Source organism: Borostomias antarcticus (assembly GCF_949987555.1).
Source record: "Borostomias antarcticus genome assembly, contig: scaffold_352, whole genome shotgun sequence".
Lineage (NCBI taxonomy): Eukaryota > Metazoa > Chordata > Actinopteri > Stomiiformes > Stomiidae > Borostomias > Borostomias antarcticus.
Genome location: NW_028176309.1, coordinates 10,001 through 27,500, shown reverse-complemented (window position 1 = coordinate 27,500; position 17,500 = coordinate 10,001). Strand labels below are relative to the sequence as shown.

The 17,500-nt window shown below is 54.6% G+C and overlaps 1 protein-coding gene across 1 annotated transcript in view; it reads right to left on the bottom strand.

The window, feature by feature from the left end:
• The window catches only part of huwe1 (HECT, UBA and WWE domain containing E3 ubiquitin protein ligase 1), a 34,420-nt gene that overhangs the window by 6,926 nt on the left and 9,994 nt on the right, over positions 1-17,500 (bottom strand). The window contains exons 19-37 of the mRNA XM_084462600.1: positions 16,849-17,077; positions 16,236-16,414; positions 16,030-16,119; positions 15,520-15,680; positions 14,987-15,032; positions 12,507-12,815; positions 11,489-11,699; positions 11,274-11,398; positions 10,377-10,600; positions 9,362-9,756; positions 8,294-8,954; positions 7,193-7,946; positions 6,749-6,837; positions 6,445-6,601; positions 5,380-5,511; positions 4,265-4,474; positions 2,613-2,818; positions 743-845; positions 198-347 (exon numbers count right to left, since the gene is read on the bottom strand). Of these exons, the coding sequence (XP_084318726.1) occupies positions 198-347; positions 743-845; positions 2,613-2,818; positions 4,265-4,474; positions 5,380-5,511; positions 6,445-6,601; positions 6,749-6,837; positions 7,193-7,946; positions 8,294-8,954; positions 9,362-9,756; positions 10,377-10,600; positions 11,274-11,398; positions 11,489-11,699; positions 12,507-12,815; positions 14,987-15,032; positions 15,520-15,680; positions 16,030-16,119; positions 16,236-16,414; positions 16,849-17,077 (4,431 nt within the window). The remainder of the gene's footprint in view (positions 1-197; positions 348-742; positions 846-2,612; positions 2,819-4,264; positions 4,475-5,379; positions 5,512-6,444; positions 6,602-6,748; positions 6,838-7,192; positions 7,947-8,293; positions 8,955-9,361; positions 9,757-10,376; positions 10,601-11,273; positions 11,399-11,488; positions 11,700-12,506; positions 12,816-14,986; positions 15,033-15,519; positions 15,681-16,029; positions 16,120-16,235; positions 16,415-16,848; positions 17,078-17,500) is intronic.

Genomic DNA, 17,500 nt, shown 5'->3' with positions numbered 1-17,500 from the left:
GGAGAGAGAAAGAGATATGAGAAGCCTGCTTGGATATGCTGGTTGAATAAGTGTGTAATACTGGTTGTGATTGGTTCCTCTATAGAACATTTAGTTCTTTTTATCGCAGGTCAGAATCAAAATCTAAATCAAAATCAAATCACAAAGCGTGGCTTCTGCATCATCATCATGAGTGACATCACGGCGTGGAGCCCTACCCAGAACGGCGTGCTGGTCATGTGACTCCTCCAGCTCCTTCAGGCACTCTCCCAGCATGTCCCACAGCTCGTCCAATAGCAGCTGTTCGCTGAGCAGGGGGAGGTCCGGCAGCCTCTCCTCGCTCTCTGATTGGCTGTTGCCCTCTTCATCTGCACGGCCAAACAGCAATTTAGATTAACATCCTCAGAGCATGTGTGTGTTAACAAAGTGTAACGTTGTGTGTGTGTGTGTGGTATGATGACAATGCAGGTAGCGTTCTCTGCATTGTGTGTGTGTGAGAGAGAGAGAGAGAGAGAGAGAGAGAGAGAGTTTGTGAGTGAGTGTATGTGTGTGTGTGAGTAAGTGTGAGAGCGTGTGTGTGGTATGATAATGCAGGTAGAGTTCTCTGTGTCGTGTGTGCATGTGTGTGTGAGTGTGTGTGTGTGAGAGTGAGTGTGTGTGTGAGTGAGAGTATGTGCGCGTGTGTGTGGTATCATAAGGCAGGTAGAGTTATCTGTGTCGTGTGTGTGTATTCTCTGTCGTGTGTGTGAGGGGTCAGTCTGACCCAGGGGTGCAGGGTCCTGGTCCAGGGGGGAGGGCTGGTCCACGTCCATGGGGGAGTCGTCTCTCTGGGACGCCTGGGGCTCAGACACTGACTGCACCTCCGACTGAGAGAGAGAGAGAGAGAGAGAGAGAGAGAGAGAGAGAGAGGGAGAGGGAGAGGGAGAGGGAGAGGGAGAGGGAGAGGGAGAGGGAGAGGGAGAGGGAGAGAGAGAGAGAGAGAGAGAGAGAGAGAGAGAGAGGAGAGAGAGAGGGGGGGGGGAGAGAGAGAGAGAGAGAGAGAGAGGGAGAGGAGAGAGAGGGAGAGGAGAGAGAGAGGGGGGGGAGAGAGAGAGAGAGAGAGAGAGAGAGAGAGAGAGAGAGAGGGGGGGGAGAGAGAGAGAGAGAGAGAGAGAGAGAGGGGGGGGGAGAGAGAGAGAGAGGGGGAGGGAGAGAGAGAGAGAGAGAGAGAGAGAGAGAGAGAGAGGGGGAGAGAGAGAGAGAGGGGGGGGAGGGAGAGAGAGAGAGAGAGAGAGAGAGAGAGAGGGGGGGGGGAGAGAGAGAGAGAGAGAGGGAGAGGAGAGAGAGGGAGAGGAGAGAGAGAGAGGGAGGAGAGAGAGAGGGAGGAGGAGAGAGAGAGAGAGGGAGGAGAGAGAGGGAGGAGGAGAGAGAGAGAGGAGGAGAGAGAGAGAGAGAGGGAGGGAGGAGAGAGAGAGGGAGGAGGAGAGGGAGGAAGGATGAGAGAGACAGGGCGGAGGAGAGAGAGAGGGAGGAGGAGAGAGAGAGAGAGAGAGAGAGAGAGAGAGAGAGGGAGAGAGAGAGAGGGAGGAGGAGAGAGAGAGAGAGAGAGAGAGAGAGAGAGAGAGGGAGAGGAGAGAGAGGGAGAGGAGAGAGAGAGAGAGGGAGGAGAGAGAGAGGGAGAGGAGAGAGAGAGAGGGAGGAGAGAGAGAGGGAGGAGGAGAGAGAGAGAGGAGGAGAGAGAGAGAGAGAGGAGGAGAGAGAGAGAGAGAGAGGAGGAGAGAGGGAGGAAGGATGAGAGAGACAGGGCGGAGGAGAGAGAGAGGGAGGAGGAGAGAGAGAACAGTGGAAGAAGAGAAGAAAGGGTTGAAATGTAAGAGGGAGAGAATGAGAGAGAGAGATCGTCATCAACAGAACTTGACTCTCTTTCACAGTGAACCACTGGAGAGTGAGCGTCATGCGACAGACAGGACGTTCCCAAACACCACCGAGGGGGTCTGGGGGGGGGGGGGTGAGAGGAGGGGGGGGGGGGGGGGCAAAAGCAGGAAGCCATGACAGCAGCCAACACAGCCATGGTCATCACACACAGCAGGAGCAGGCAGCACACACACACCGAGACAGACTGACAGCTCCACACACACACACACACACACACACACCAGAGCACAGCGCTCCAACACAGGAACACAACGATCCATCATCAGCCCATTCATCACGTCAGCGAGTATGGATCGACCGCGTGTGCGTGTGTGTGTGTGTGTGTTGTTGGCAAACTGCTGGTGGTAATGGTGAGTGATTGCATGTGTCCATGCTGTCAGCTGTCAGTATTTAGACAATGAGAAGCCAGTGTGTCAGTGGTGTTAGTAGTGAGTAGCCTGTGTGTGTGTGTGAGTAGCCTGTGTGTGTGTGTGAGTAGCCTGTGTGTGTGTGTGAGTAGCCTGTGTGTGTGTGTGAGTAGCCTGTGTGTGTGTGAGTAGCCGTGTGTGTGTAAGTAGCCGTGTGTGTGTGTGTGAGTAGCCGTGTGTGTATGAGTAGCCGTGTGTGTGAGTAGCAGTGTGTGTGTGTGTGTGTGTGTGTGAGCAGCCGCGTGTGTGTGTGTGTGTGTGTGTGTGAGCAGCGTGTGTCTCAGCGGTCAGTACGGCCGTCATCATGCTAACCGTGGCAGCAGCTGCGGCGGCGCCGGGCGTGCCGGGCGGGGGGGCAGCGGGGGCGTGGGGCGGGGCTCCGGCCGTGGGGGGCGGAGCCTGCTGGAGCCGGCGCGCTCGCTGCCCCTCTCTCACCATCTGGATGATGGCGTCGGCCTCGGCCTCCAACTGACGCACGGCGGCCTGGATGCTGCTGGCGGAGCCCAGACTGGTGGATCCTGGGAGGGGGGAAGAGCTGGTCAACAACAACAACAACAACAACGATGACGGTACAAGGACAGATCCAAGTCGGTGGGATGTTTACTGGTCCATCTGGAGAATCAGCCGCTTAGAAATGAAGAAAATAATAAACATGATGTCCTAAAAGACGTTGAGACTCGATCGCCTTGTTGAGAGGGCTCAGGGAAGAGTTTTTACAGCTCACTTATCTGACCCCCGGGTGATTACTGTTTTTTGCTTCCCTCTGGAATATGTAGAGGTGGGTCGTATGCCCACCTCCCTTGTTCTCTGTAAAGCGCATTGTGTTGCCTCTGGGTATGAAATGTGCTATACAAATAAAGCTTTGATTGATTGATTGAGACAGCTCACTGAGAGTGTCCTCAATACAAGCATGTCCTGAGGGCGAGGACGTGCTGGTGTCTCTGGTGGGGGACATTCAGGACGAGCTGGTGTCTCTGGTGGGGGACATTCAGGGAGGTCTCTACTTCTCTAGGACATCCTGTTTATTATTTTCTTCATGGAGGGGCAGGTTGCTGTGTGACTGGGAAGAGGATGTGTGTTGCCGAGTGTCTGCGTGTGTGTGAATGTGTCTGTGCGTGAGTGAGTGTGTGTGTGTGAATGTCTGTGTGTGTGTGTGTGCGCGCGCCCCCTCACCCAGCCTGGTCTTGTTCTTCTTGTTGTGTGTGTGTGTGTGTGTGTGTGCCCCCTCACCCAGCCTGGTCTTGTTCTTCTTGTTGTGTGTGTGTGTGTGTGTGTGTGTGCCCCCTCACCCAGCCTGGTCTTGTTCTTCTTGTTGTGTGTGTGTGTGTGTGTGTGTGCCCCCTCACCCAGCCTGGTCTTGTTCTTCTTGTTGTGTGTGTGTGTGTGTGTGTGTGCCCCCTCACCCAGCCTGGTCTTGTTCTTCTTGTTGTGTGTGTGTGTGTGTGTGTGTGCCCCCTCACCCAGCCTGGTCTTGTTCTTCTTGTTGTGTGTGTGTGTGTGTGTGTGTGCCCCCTCACCCAGCCTGGTCTTGTTCTTCTTCTTGTTGTGTGTGTGTGTGTGTGTGTGTGTGCCCCCTCACCCAGCCTGGTCTTGTTCTTCTTGTTGTGTGTGTGTGTGTGTGTGTGTGTGTGCCCCCTCACCCAGCCTGGTCTTGTTCTTCTTGTTGTGTGTGTGTGTGTGTGTGTGTGCCCCCTCACCCAGCCTGGTCTTGTTCTTCTTGTTGTGTGTGTGTGTGTGTGTGTGTGTGCCCCCTCACCCAGCCTGGTCTTGTTCTTCTTGTTGTGTGTGTGTGTGTGGTGTGTTGTGTGTGTGTGGTGTGTGTGGTGTGTGTGGTGTGTGTGTGTGTGTGTGTGTGTGTGTGTGTGTGTGTGTGTGTGTGTGTGTGTGTGGTGTGTGTGGTGTGTGTGTGTGTGGTGTGTGTGTGTGTGTGTGTGTGTGTGTTGTGTGTGTGTGCGCCCCCTCACCCAGCCGGGTCTTGTTCTTCTTGTTGGCGCGGCGCGTGTCCTCGCGTAGCTGGATGATGACCTGCAGGACGCGCAGGAAGAACTTCTGCGTGGACGTCTTGGAGGTCAGGGAGCTCATGCAGGGCAGCTGCAGCTCCCGGCCCCCCAGCGGGCGCTTCTGGGCCGCCACGATGACCACGCTCTCCGAGCCCTCGAACCTGCGGCCCCGCCAGCGCACGGACGCGCGGCGAGCACGGGACAGTTACTATGGAGACACGGAGCGGTGGAAGACTGCATGCGCACACACACACACACCTGTCTTGGCACGCATACACAGCCCTCATGCATACTCATAATTATCATATGCACTTCTAGCTTGCTCTCTTCCACACACAAACACACAAATACACACACACCTGCTACATGGACCTCTCTCTCTCTCGTTGCTCACACTTAACTATCATATGCACTCATACGTTGCCATCTTCCACACACACACACACACACACACGCACGCACACGCACGCACACACGCACACGGCCCTATTCATCAGAGCCGTCAGGTCAGGTCGGTGCTCAATAGGTCAAGCTGGTTCTGAGCAGGGAGCCTGATGACCTTTCAACTCTGACATTTTAATCTGGGGAGGAGAACGTGCCTCAGCCCGATCCAGAAGAGGACATCTCGCTACATCACGTCAACAACTATCTGAGAGTTTGGCCTCAAGGTAAAGTGAGTGATTTCACTAGACCACTAGACCAGGGAGGGCTGATATGAGCCATGTTTCCATCCACTGGTCAATCGAATTATGTGAAGATCGCTAAAAATATGAATGTGAATAAAGCCGTTTCCATCTAAGAGCTTTAAATCGGATAAAGCATTTATCACAAAAGACTTTTATCAAACAAGAGAAAATCCAACAGTACAAACGTTGTCGATTTTCATGACTTTTAATCTAATTTTACTGTTTCCATAAGGCATTTTTAATTCGATATAACTTAATTTGCATAAAACGTGTGGATGGAAACATGGCTATAGACGTCATGGGAGCCGACGAGGGGGCGTGGCCAGCGAGGGGGCGTGGCCAGCGAGAGGGCGTGGCCAGGCCGGCGGCCGTCAGCTCCTCACTCCGCTCACCTGCTGGGCATCTTGCCCTTGAGCCGGGCGGACAGGGCGGAGTCGTCGGGCGGGGCGTCGGGGGACTGGGCGTCGGCCCGGGCTCGCCGCTGCTGCTCAAGGTTGTACTCCCGCAGCTCGGCCAATAGCGTGCCTGGAGGAGGGGAGGGGGGCGGAGTCCGAGAGGAGGCATGGAGTAAGATGTGACATGACCTAGGAGAGCTGAAACAGGTGTGTGTGTGTGTGTGTGTGTGTGTGTGTGTGTGTTGTATATATGAATGTCACCCAACAGGGCTTAACAGAAACAGCCGATCTGTTTGCAGAGAGTATATCCCAGGTGTGTGTGTGTGTGTGCTGACCGATCTGTTTGCAGAGTGTGTATCCCAGGTGTGTGTGTGTGTGTGCTGACCGATCTGTTTGCAGAGTGTGTATCCCAGGTGTGTGTGTGTGTGTGTGTGTGTGTGTGTGTACTAACCTATCTGTTTGCAGAGTGTGTATCCCAGGTGTGTGTGTGTGTGTGTGTGTGTGTGTGTGTACTAACCTATCTGTTTGCAGAGTGTGTAACCCAGGTGTGTGTGTGTGTGTGTGTGTGTGCTCTAACCGATCTGTTTGCAGAGTGTGTATCCCAGGTGTGTGTGTGTGTGTGTGTGTGTGTGTGTGCTCTAACCGATCTGTTTGCAGAGTGTGTATCCCAGGTGTGTGTGTGTATCCCAGGTGTGTGTGTGTGTGTGTGTGTGTGTGTGTGTGTGTGCGCTCTAACCTATCTGTTTGCAGAGTGTGTATCCCAGGTGTGTGTGTGTATCCCAGGTGTGTGTGTGTGTGTTCAGGGTGTGTGTGTGTGTGTGTGTGTGTGCTGACCTATCTGTTTGCAGAGTGTGTATCCCAGGTGTGTGTGTGTGTGTGTGCTCTAACCGATCTGTTTGCAGAGTGTGTATCCCAGGTGTGTGTGTGTGTTCAGGGTGTGTGTGTGTGTGTGTGTGTGTGTGTGTGTGTGTGTGTGTGCGTGCTGACCTATCTGTTTGCAGAGTGTGTATCCCAGGTGTGTGTGTGTGTGAGTGTGTGTGTGTGTGTGTGTGTGTGTGCTGACCGATCTGTTTGCAGAGTGTGTATCCCAGGGTTCTGGCCCCGCTGAGCAGCAGTCTGAGGACCGTGTCCCTCGTCCCCCCGTCCCCCCGGGACAGCTGCAGCAGGATGTTGGCCGCGTCCTCCAGCCCCTCCTCCGAGCACGAGTGGGACGTCAGCACCTGGCGGGGACAACGCAGGCGCTAGCAATGCACCCTGGGAATTGGAGTTTCTAATACCTTCCACGCATAGCCAGGTGGGGAAACCCAGTGTGAGGGACTGTGTGTGTTGGGGTGTGTGTGTGTGTGTGTGTGTGTGGGGGGGGGTACCTCCACGGAGAGCTGTAGTTGTTTCTCGGTGAGGCCTGTGGAGGCCAGCTTGGAGTCGCTCTCGCTGCTGACGAGACCTCTCTGCTTTCCTGTTGAGAGAAACACACAACTACATCAGCCTCTCTCCTCTGAACTACATTACCCACTCTCTCTCCTCTGAACTACATTACCCACACTCTCCTCTGAACTACATCACCCACCCACTCTCCTCTGAACTACATCACCCACCCTCTCTCCTCTGAACTACATCCCTCTCTCCTCTCCTGTCATATCGCCCCGCCCATATGGATAAACATGAAGACACACCGACTACATCAACTCATGAGCGGGTGTATAATTATAATAATTATATCTAATTATTATCTAATTATCCTCTTTGAGGTTAAAGTATTTCCATTCCGCTCAGCTCACATCCACAGACTCAGTGTGTAAAACGGTTCTGACCTGCGGAGCCGACCACGGTGGAGGTTGGGATGGACACCGCCATGGAGGCGGCGGCCTGTGACCCCAGCAGCCCCGCCCCCGAGGACGAGCCCTGGCTGGACGCCACCGACACCACCCCCGGGACCACCACCGACGTCTGGGCCGAGCCAGCCGGCACCGGGGCGGTCGCCACGCTGGTGGCGGCCGGGTTGGCCACGCCGGCGGCGGCGGTCTGAGCCGCGGCGTGTCCGGCGGGCACCTCGGTGGCCTTGTTGTCGGGCAGCGCGATGGAGATTAGGGACAGGAGGCGCAGCAGCTTCTCCGTGAGCAGAGAACTCCGCCGGATCACCGGGTGGGACAGCATGTTCATCAGCTGACCCAGCGGCGACGCCTCCAGACTGAACTGGGCGCCCTCCGCCTCGCCGGCGCCCCCTAGGGGCACCGTCTTCATGGACGCCTTTCCTTTGCGGCTCACGTTCATGTTGTCCAGCTTCACCAGCAGGTCCCAGAAGTCGGTGGAGATGCCCAGGGACTGGGCGTTGGAGGCGGCGCCCGCGTTCATGCAGGAGCTCAGGGAGTTCTGGGCGGACGACGGGGCGGCGCCGGGGGCGTTGGAGGCGGGGTTGTTCTGGGATTGGATGCCTCCCCTGGAGCCTCCTCCTCCTCCTCCCCCTCCTGCTCCCGAGACCGCGGCACACAGACGGGAGTCCAGGTCGGAGGAGGAGGAGGACAGGAGGTCCTTGCAGCGCTGCTGGGTGAAGTGGCTGGGAAACACCTGGAGAGGAGAGGAGACACACACACACACACACACACACACACACACGCACACACAGCGTTAAGGACACACAGCGTTACGGACAGACACACGGTGTTAAGGCAAGGCTAGTTTATTAGTACAGCGCATTTCAGCATCAAGGTAATTCAAAGTGCTTCACATGAGACATTAAAAGCATCAAGACAAAGTGTGACACAAAAGGTCATATAAAACAAAATACAAAAAAGCGGGACGTTCTTATCAATTAATCGACTATCGTTTGTTAAGGTTAACAGTTATCGATTAATGAAATTCCTTGAAATGTGCGTCCCTAATCTAAACCGTGGTCTTTAGCGGACCCCCCTCACCTTCGCCAGCTGGATCAGCGTGTCCAGAACGTGCCGACAGACGACCGGCGCCGCCTGAGGGTGGATGTGCACCGTGGACCCGCCCCCCGTGGAGCACGTGACCCCGCCCCCGCCGGCCGAGATCGCTCCCCCCAGCGTGCCCGGCCCCGAGGCTCCGCCCCCGGCGGCGTGCCGGTCGGCGTGCTTCCTCCCGGACGCCCGCTGGATCTGGAAAATGTTCGTCCGGCACCCCAGCGCCGCGTCCATGGACACGGACAGCCAGGAGAGCTGGGAGGAGCTACGAGACTCCACCCTGTTGAGCAGCTCCAGAGACGAGGCCGAGGACGACGAGGACAGGGAGGCGGCGGAGCTCGAGCCTTTAGCCCCGCCTCCTCCCCCCTGGGCGGCGGCGGCCCTCTTCCCGCGGGCGTCGTCGAGGCGGGTCGTCTCCACGCAGACCTCGCTCTCGCTGCTGCGCTGCAGGATGGACAGCAGGCTGCGGATGACCCAGCCGCGGGTCTGGGAGTGGTAGCACAGGTTGCGGAGGACGCGGTGGAGACGGCTGGTGTTCAGCTTGGGCTCGTCCACGAAGAGAAGGACGAGGAGACAGGACAGGGCCTCGTGGTCCAGCAGGAGACGACCACGCAGGCGGAGCAGGGAGTCCACGCTGGAGCTGGAGGGCCTGGGGACACACAGGGACACGCACACACACACACACACAGGGACACACACACACACACGTTAGAATACACACAGTGATGTGAAATATGTCATTTGAAACAACACAACTTTGAAAATAAAATATTTGATGAATGCACACACAGGGACACAACTAATCCATCCTATTGAACAAAACCTAATATCAAAATTCTCTGCGTACACACACACACACACACACACACACTAGAATGCACACAGTGACGTGAAATATGTCCTCTGAAACAAAACTTTGAAAAGAAAATATAACAAAAAGAAAAGAAAAGTATGCACACACAGGTACACACAACTAATCTATCCCATTGAACAAAACCTACTATCAAAATGCTCTGTACACACACACACACACACTCCCCTGAGCTCCTCCCTCACCTGCTGTGGTTGGCCCCGCCACCCATCTGGAAGGTCCCGCCCCTCTGCACGGCCAGGCGCGTGTATTGGACGCCCCGGTTGCCGCCCAGCCGGCTGGTGAACGCCGGCGAGCGCAAGATGGCGGACAGCGCCGAGGACGAGCTGTGGCCGAACAGCCGCTCGTGCATCAGCTGCCTCTGGCGCGCCTCCTGCTCGCGGCGCAGGGCGGCGGCCTCGGCGGCGATGTCTGGGGGCATGACGGCCAGAACGCTGTCCTCCATGTCCTCCAGGACGCTGCGGCGCAGCTCGGAGGGGAGCGTCTGGATGAAGGTCACGGGGTCGAGGGGCGTGTCGCTGGTGGGGGGCTGCTGGGATAGCTCCCGACGCTGCTGCTCAGCTCGCTGCTGGGCCAGGACCTGGGGGGGTGAGATGGACCGCTATGAGAACCACCTAGAACTCAACTAATACTAAGAGATGAACAGAACCACCTAGAACCCAACTAATACTAGATGAACAGAACTAGCTAAGTACTAGGAGATGAACAGAACCATCTAGAACTCAACTAAATACTACAACACCAGCTTGGGCGGTGAAGTGGCTCAGACTCTATTCTGTAGTTATGCAGAGCGCAGGGACTCAACGTGATATCTGAGTCTGGAGAGAGACCGTCTAGACTGAGCTGAACCCTTCACTGATCTACAGGCCTGGTGAATCAGACACACCGCCTAAATTCCCCCTGGCTCACTCCAACACAGGAAGTGAAACAGGAAGACAGATCTCAGATCAGTCTGATCCAGGCATCTACATTCTCTATAATAACCAGCCTCGGAACCAGGCGTTTCTAAACCTCCCCTTCCTTCCTCCTCCTCCTCTCCCAGCATCCCTCCTCTTCTCCTCCTCCTCCCCCTCTCCCCCTCTCTCTCCCTCTACTTCTCCTCTCTCTCCCAGGCCTCGATGTCAAAGTTAGTCCCACCATCCCTCCCCTCCCTCCCTCCTCCTCCTCCTCCTCCTCCCTCCCTCCTCCTCCGGGTCTCACCTCCTCCTGGATGGCGGGCGGCAGCGCAGCCAGGAACTCGGGGCTGACCTCGGTGACCCCAGGGCCGCCCCCCAGTACGGGGGTGGTGGTGGAGGGCAGGGCGGAGGTGGCGGGGGGGCGGGAGGGGGGCCGGATGCCCAGCTGGTTCTGAAGAACCTCCCGACGGATGTCCTCAGGCAGCGCCGCCAGGAAGGACGGGTCCACGCCCTCGGGGAGACTGATGCCTGGGAGAGAGAGACCGAGAGAGAGACCATGAGAGAGACCAAGAGAGAGACCAAGAGAGAGACCAAGAGAGAGACCAAGAGAGAGACCATGAGAGAGAGACCAAGAGAGAGACCAAGAGAGAGACCAAGAGAGAGACCAAGAGAGAGCTGTGAATGAGAGCCTTGGGGAGACTGATGCCTGGGAGAGAGAGACCATGAGAGAGACCATGAGAGAGACCAAGAGAGAGACCATGAGAGAGAGACCAAGAGAGAGAGACCAAGAGAGAGAGACCAAGAGAGAGAGACCGAGAGAGAGACCGAGAGAGAGACCGAGAGAGAGACCGAGAGAGAGACCGAGAGAGACCGAGAGAGACCGAGAGAGAGACCGAGAGAGAGACCGAGAGAGAGACCATGAGAGAGACCATGAGAGAGACCGAGAGAGAGACCAAGAGAGAGAGACCAAGAGAGAGAGACCAAGAGAGAGAGACCAAGAGAGAGAGACCAAGATAGAGAGACCAAGAGAGAGCTGTGAATGAGAGAAGCTTGAGAGAGAGAGAGAGAGAAGCTTGAGAGGGAGATGGAGGGAGAGAGGAAGAGAGAAAGGAGAGAGGGGAGAGAGAGAGGGGGAGAGAAAGTGAAAGAGAGAGAGAGAGAGAAAGAAAGAGAGAGAGACGGAGGTGATTCAGGTTCTTACCCGCTAGTGGGTCCTCATCCTCGTTGCTGGTGGATGGGAGGGGCTCTTCCTGGATGGCTTGTGATTGGCTGTCGGCGCTGTCACTCCTGGGCATGGTGTCTCCGGGGGAGGAGACAGAGGTGGAGCTGGAGAGGAAGTAAACAAACGGCCACACATGAGTTACGCCGAACAGAAGTCATCATCGTCTTCCCCAAATTACCCAGCGCGCCCCTCACCCCGTCTCTGCGTCCGTCTGCCTGTCCGCCAAGCCCCCGTCCGCCCCCCCAGACAGCTCCTGGGACAGGTGACCCGTCTGGGCGGGGTTGGGGGCGGGGTCTTCCTGTGTGGCCGAGGCGGGGCTGCTGGTGTCCATCGGCGAGCCCTCCAGCTGGGACACGCCCACGGCGGCGGGCTCCGAGGTCTCCACGATGTCAGGACTCAGGGATGCTGAGGGAGGGAGGGGGGACAGGGGGCGTGTCAGCGCGCGACGCATCACAACTCCCATGAGCAGCTGAGATCAATCACGGCTAGCGATGTGGTCGGCGACGCACGCTGCCGACCCCGTTAATCGTCTTAGGCCGGATTCATAGTCGACGCAAACTACATAAGCGCTAGCAACGCAAGCTTCGCAAGGCCACGCAAGATCCCGTTGCGTCCTTGCGTGTGTCATGCCGAAATTTGTCACTTGACGCAAGCAATAGTGCAATTCCTTGCGTTTCCACAAAACAAAACACAGAACGCAGGCTCTCGAGTCATGTTGGAGCTTGCATTCACAACGTAGCTTGCGTTGTTTACGTCGACTATGAATCAGGCCTTAAAGAGAAGACGGATGTTGGCTAACAGCTCGGTCAACAACATCCCCGCCCGTACAGAGGTGCGCCATTACTGTGGGTCAGTCTGTAGCTGTGTTCGGAATCGCTCCCTATTCACTATGTAGTGCACTATATAGGGCGTCAGCCATTTTGTTTGTAGTGTCCGAATTCTCGTTCCCTATATAGTCCACTATTTATTACCCACAATTCCCCTTGATTTGCAGGGAACAGTGCATGTACCCTACATTTTCTCCGTTCCCTAGGTAGTTCACTACATGGTGAACCGTATATAGGGAATAGGGAGTGAGGGAGTGAGGGAGCGATTCCCAACACAGCTTGTGTAAAAGATTATGATCGATGTCAGTTAGTCTACCTTCCCTGCCTCCTTCCATCGCTCCTCCTTCTCCTTCTCCTCCTCCTTCTCCTCCTCCTCCTCCCTCACCAATAGTGGGCGCCGGCGACATTTCCATCTGGGACGCCTCCGCTTCACAGTTCGGCCTATCAGCCGCCGCCAGGGGAGGTAGCCCCGCCCCCGCCAGTGCGGCCAGCGAATTGGCGTGCGACTCGCCCAGCAGCAGGTCCGCGATTGGCTGGTGGACCTGCTGGCTGATGGCGGTCTCCAGGGAGACCAGGGCTTGTTGGTGGGGGGTGGGGGTGGTGGGCGTGACCTCGCCCGAGGGCGGGGCGGTGAGGAAGCCCTCCGACACCCTGGGGGGGTCCAGACAGGAAACGGCCTGGGCCTGCTCGCCTTCTGATTGGACGACACACAACAAGGAAGTGATGAGTACAAAGTAACTGTTTCTGCTGCCTTCTTGGCCAGATCGCTCTTGAAAAAGACATTTTTTTATCTCAATGATGCCTATCTGGTAAAATAAAAGATTTGATTGATTGGGGGGGGCAGCGTTGAGGAAGGCAGTAAGTTGTATAGTTATCTCCAGTAGGGGGGTAAACAATACTGATCCCCAACAACAACACAACTTACTACCTCACCCCAACACTACCATGTCAGCACCTTCTTACTACCTCACCCCAACACTTCCATGTCAGCACCCTCTCCCTCTCTCCTGCACTTCAAACACGCACAGCTGACTCCGAGACAAACCACACATCAACAAGAACAAATCTACTCACTTAAAAGAAACAGTTGACTACAGCTGTATTTGTAAACGCAAACGTAACCAAAAACACAGGTCTAATCAACATTTTTCATCTTGGGTTCGAGCCGACGGCCACCGCAGCGAGGCAGAACTGCAGACGCCGCCGTGGCAGACGGCTGACGAGCGGGGCGTTGTCATGGCGTGGGCGTGGCCATGGCGTGGGGGGCGTGGTCATGGCGTCGCCGTGGGAAAGACAGTAGACTGTATAGTTATCTCCCAGATCTGGTGTGATCCTAAAACTATACAAACTACTACCTCATCCCACAGCACACAGCTCTCTCCTCACGGGTCTCTCCTCACGGGCTTCTCCTGGGAGACCGCCGAGCCTCTGGGTCTGGGAGAGAGGCCGGCCTCTCCTCTCCCATCAGCCTCAACACAGCCCAACATCAGAGGCTACTAAACGAGTTCCGCTTGACAACATGACAAACAGTTTCACACTTGAATCCAGTGGTGTAACGATATGATATAATGTTATATATGTGTTAGTGTTATATACATGTGTTAGATAAGATAGATGTTATTTATATGTGTTAGTTATTTATATATGTGTTAGTATCAGTTAAGGTGTTTTAGTGTGAGATGTGTTAAGTGTCAGGTAAGGTGTGTTAGTGTTAGATGTGTTAAGTGTCAGGTAAGGTGTGTACGGTGTGTTAAGGGTCAGGTAAGGTGTGTTAAGTGTCAGGTAAGGTGTGTAAGGTGTGTTAAGTGTCAGGTAAGGTGTGTAAGGTGTGTTAAGTGTCAGGTAAGGTGTGTAAGGTGTGTTAAGTGTCAGGTAAGGTGTGTTAAGTGTCAGGTAAGGTGTGTAAGGTGTGTTAAGTGTCAGGTAAGGTGTGTAAGGTGTGTTAAGTGTCAGGTAAGGTGTGTAAGGTGTGTTAAGTGTCAGGTAAGGTGTGTAAGGTGTGTTAAGTGTCAGGTAAGGTGTGTACGGTGTGTTAAGTGTCAGGTAAGGTGTGTACGGTGTGTTAAGTGTCAGGTAAGGTGTGTACGGTGTGTTAAGTGTCAGGTAAGGTGTGTAAGGTGTGTTAAGTGTCAGGTAAGGTGTGTAAGGTGTTTTAAGTGTCAGGTAAGGTGTGTACGGTGTGTTAAGTGTCAGGTAAGGTGTGTAAGGTGTGTTAAGTGTCAGGTAAGGTGTGTAAGGTGTGTTAAGTGTCAGGTAAGGTGTGTAAGGTGTGTTAAGTGTCAGGTAAGGTGTGTAAGGTGTGTTAAGTGTCAGGTAAGGTGTGTAAGGTGTGTTAAGTGTCAGGTAAGGTGTGTACGGTGTGTTAAGTGTCAGGTAAGGTGTGTAAGGTGTGTTAAGTGTCAGGTAAGGTGTGTAAGGTGTGTTAAGTGTCAGGTAAGGTGTGTAAGGTGTGTTAAGTGTCAGGTAAGGTGTGTAAGGTGTGTTAAGTGTCAGGTAAGGTATGTAAGGTGTGTTAAGTGTCAGGTAAGGTGTGTAAGGTGTGTTAAGTGTCAGGTAAGGTGTGTAAGGTGTGTTAAGTGTCAGGTAAGGTGTGTAAGGTGTGTTAAGTGTCAGGTAAGGTGTGTAAGGTGTGTTAAGTGTCAGGTAAGGTGTGTAAGGTGTGTTAAGTGTCAGGTAAGGTGTGTAAGGTGTGTTAAGTGTCAGGTAAGGTGTGTAAGGTGTGTTAAGTGTCAGGTAAGGTGTGTAAAGTGTCAGGTAAGGTGTGTAAGGTGTGTTAAGTGTCAGGTAAGGTGTGAAAGGTGTGTTAAGTGTCAGGTAAGGTGTGTAAGGTGTGTTAAGTGTCAGGTAAGGTGTTGATGACAGTACCGGCGGTGTTTTCTCCAGCTCCGTTGAGGGTCCCGTGTGCAGAACCCTGAACACAAACACACACAAACACACAATCAGACACACACACAAACACACAATCAGACACACAAACACACAATCAGACACAGACCAGAGGCACAGGAAACCCAAAGTGGGACTGCTTTGATAATTCTCCTAGTCTGAAAATAATTTGATAATTCTCCTAGTCTGATAAAATAATTTGATAATTCTCCTAGTCTGATAAAATAATTTGATAATTCTCCTAGTCTGATAAAATAATTTGATAATTCTCCTAGTCTGATAAAATAATTTGATAATTCTCCAAGTCTGATAAAATAATTTGATAATTCTCCTAGTCTGATAAAATAATTTGATAATTCTCCTAGTCTGATCTCCTAGTTTGATGAAACTCCTAGTCTGTTTTCTTCCTTAAGGGCCGGAGGTGTGATGGATCTCTGGGTCTCTCTCCCCCCAATTGCAGGCTCTGCTCCCTGGCCTCCCCCCCCCCCGGACGTCTCTCCCCCCCTCCTCACCTGCAGGCTCTGCTCCCGGGCCTCCTCCCCCCCGGACGCCCTCCTCTCGCTCTGCTTGGCCTCCTCCTCCTCCGCCAGCTGCCTCCTCCTCTTCTCCCGGCGCTCCTCCAGCTCCTCGTCACGCAGGCTCTCCAGGTGCTGCAGGATGGGCACCTTCACCACTGGGGGGGTGGACAGGTAAATGGTGAATGGACGGCACTTATATAGCACTTTTATCCAAAGCGCTTTACAAGGAAGGCCTCTCATTCACCCATTCACACACACATTCACACACCAATGGCGGCAGCTGCCATGCAAGGTGCTAACCTGCTCACTGGGAGAAATCTAGGGTTCAGTGTCTTGCCCAAGGACACTTCGACATGTGGACAGGAGGAGGCGGGATTCGAACCGCCGACCCTACGGTCATTGGACGACCCGCTCTACCTCCTGAGACACAGTCGCCCCTCAATAGGGGGTGAGACGTGTGTGTGTGTGTGTGTGTGTGTGTGTGTGTGTGTGAGACCAGCTCACCTGCCACACAGTCGTGCATGCTCTCAGCGTCCAGCACCTTGCACTCGTCCGTCCACCTGGTCAGGGCGGTGGGGATGGAGGACAGCGTCCCTGGAAACAGGAAGTAGCGGAAAATCACAACGCCGTCACGCCGAACCCGGAACACGTGTGACGAATCTCAGACCCCGCCGGCCACCTGACCACGCCAGGCCCCTCCCCCTCCGTACCTGCTTGTCCGCCCGTGCTGCTCTGCTCGTGGAAGAAGTCGTCGAGCAGCTCGTCGTCAGAGCGGGCGATGATGTGGACGTCCTCGTTGCCGACCAGCAGACGGGCGCGGCCGCGGGACTGAAGGGGCAGCGAGCTGGACAGCTGCAAGATGTCCGCCGCCGCGCTGGGACCCAGCAGTCTGGAGGAGGGGGGAGGAGGGAGGGAGAGAGACAGAGAGAGAGATGGAGAGAGAGAGAGATGGAGGAGGGAGAGATGGAAGGAGATGGAGGGAGAGAGAGAGAGAGAGATGGAGGGAGAGAACATAGGTACAGTTATTAACACACATCTTTGAACAAACACACAGAATCCAAATCGCCAAAACACAAATCCACCTGACAAGGGATTACAGATAAAAAAAAATAGCCCGATGGCTAAATCTGACATATTTACATTTATTTATTTAATTGTTTATTAATATGCACTGTCCACATTTTACATAGATCACAGATCACACACACACACACACACACACAGGGTGGAGACACAAACCAGACTGACACAAATAGTGTACACACAAACTGGACACCCCCACACACAACCCCCCCCCCACCACACACACACACACCCACGCACCTCTGAAGGATGAGTGGGGGGTTGGGCTGGCGGTTCCCGGGGTAGTGCACGTGGATGGTGTGGCCGGTGTTGGCGGTGAGCTGGCGCAGCGTGCGCTGACTCCGCCCCATCCCCTGCGCCAGGCGCCCGCCGGTCCCGGCCCCGCCCAGCGTGAGCGAGCCGTGGTCGGCGTGGCGCACCATCAGGGGGTGCGAGCTGGGGATGTTGCCTGGGGAGGGAGGGATGTCAGCTGAGGGGAGCATGGAGCAGAGAGAACAGTGGAAGACATTAGGGGGACAGCAGGGGGCGCACAACCCCCCCCAACATCTACCAGCAGGGGGCGCACAACCCCAACATCTACCTCCTCACCATCAACCAATCACCTTCCACTTCACACGCATCAACCAATCACCTTCCACTCCACACGCATCAACCAATCACCTTCCACTTCACACGTATCAACCAATCACCTTCCACTTCACACGCATCAACCAATCACCTTCCACTTCACACGCATCAGCCAATCACCTTCCACTTCACACGCATCAGCCAATCACCTTCCACTTCACACGTATCAACCAATCACCTTCCACTTCATATTAACATCACTTATTTCTATGATCTATATAAATATGTCTTTAAATATGTATATAAAATATCTATATATGTCTAT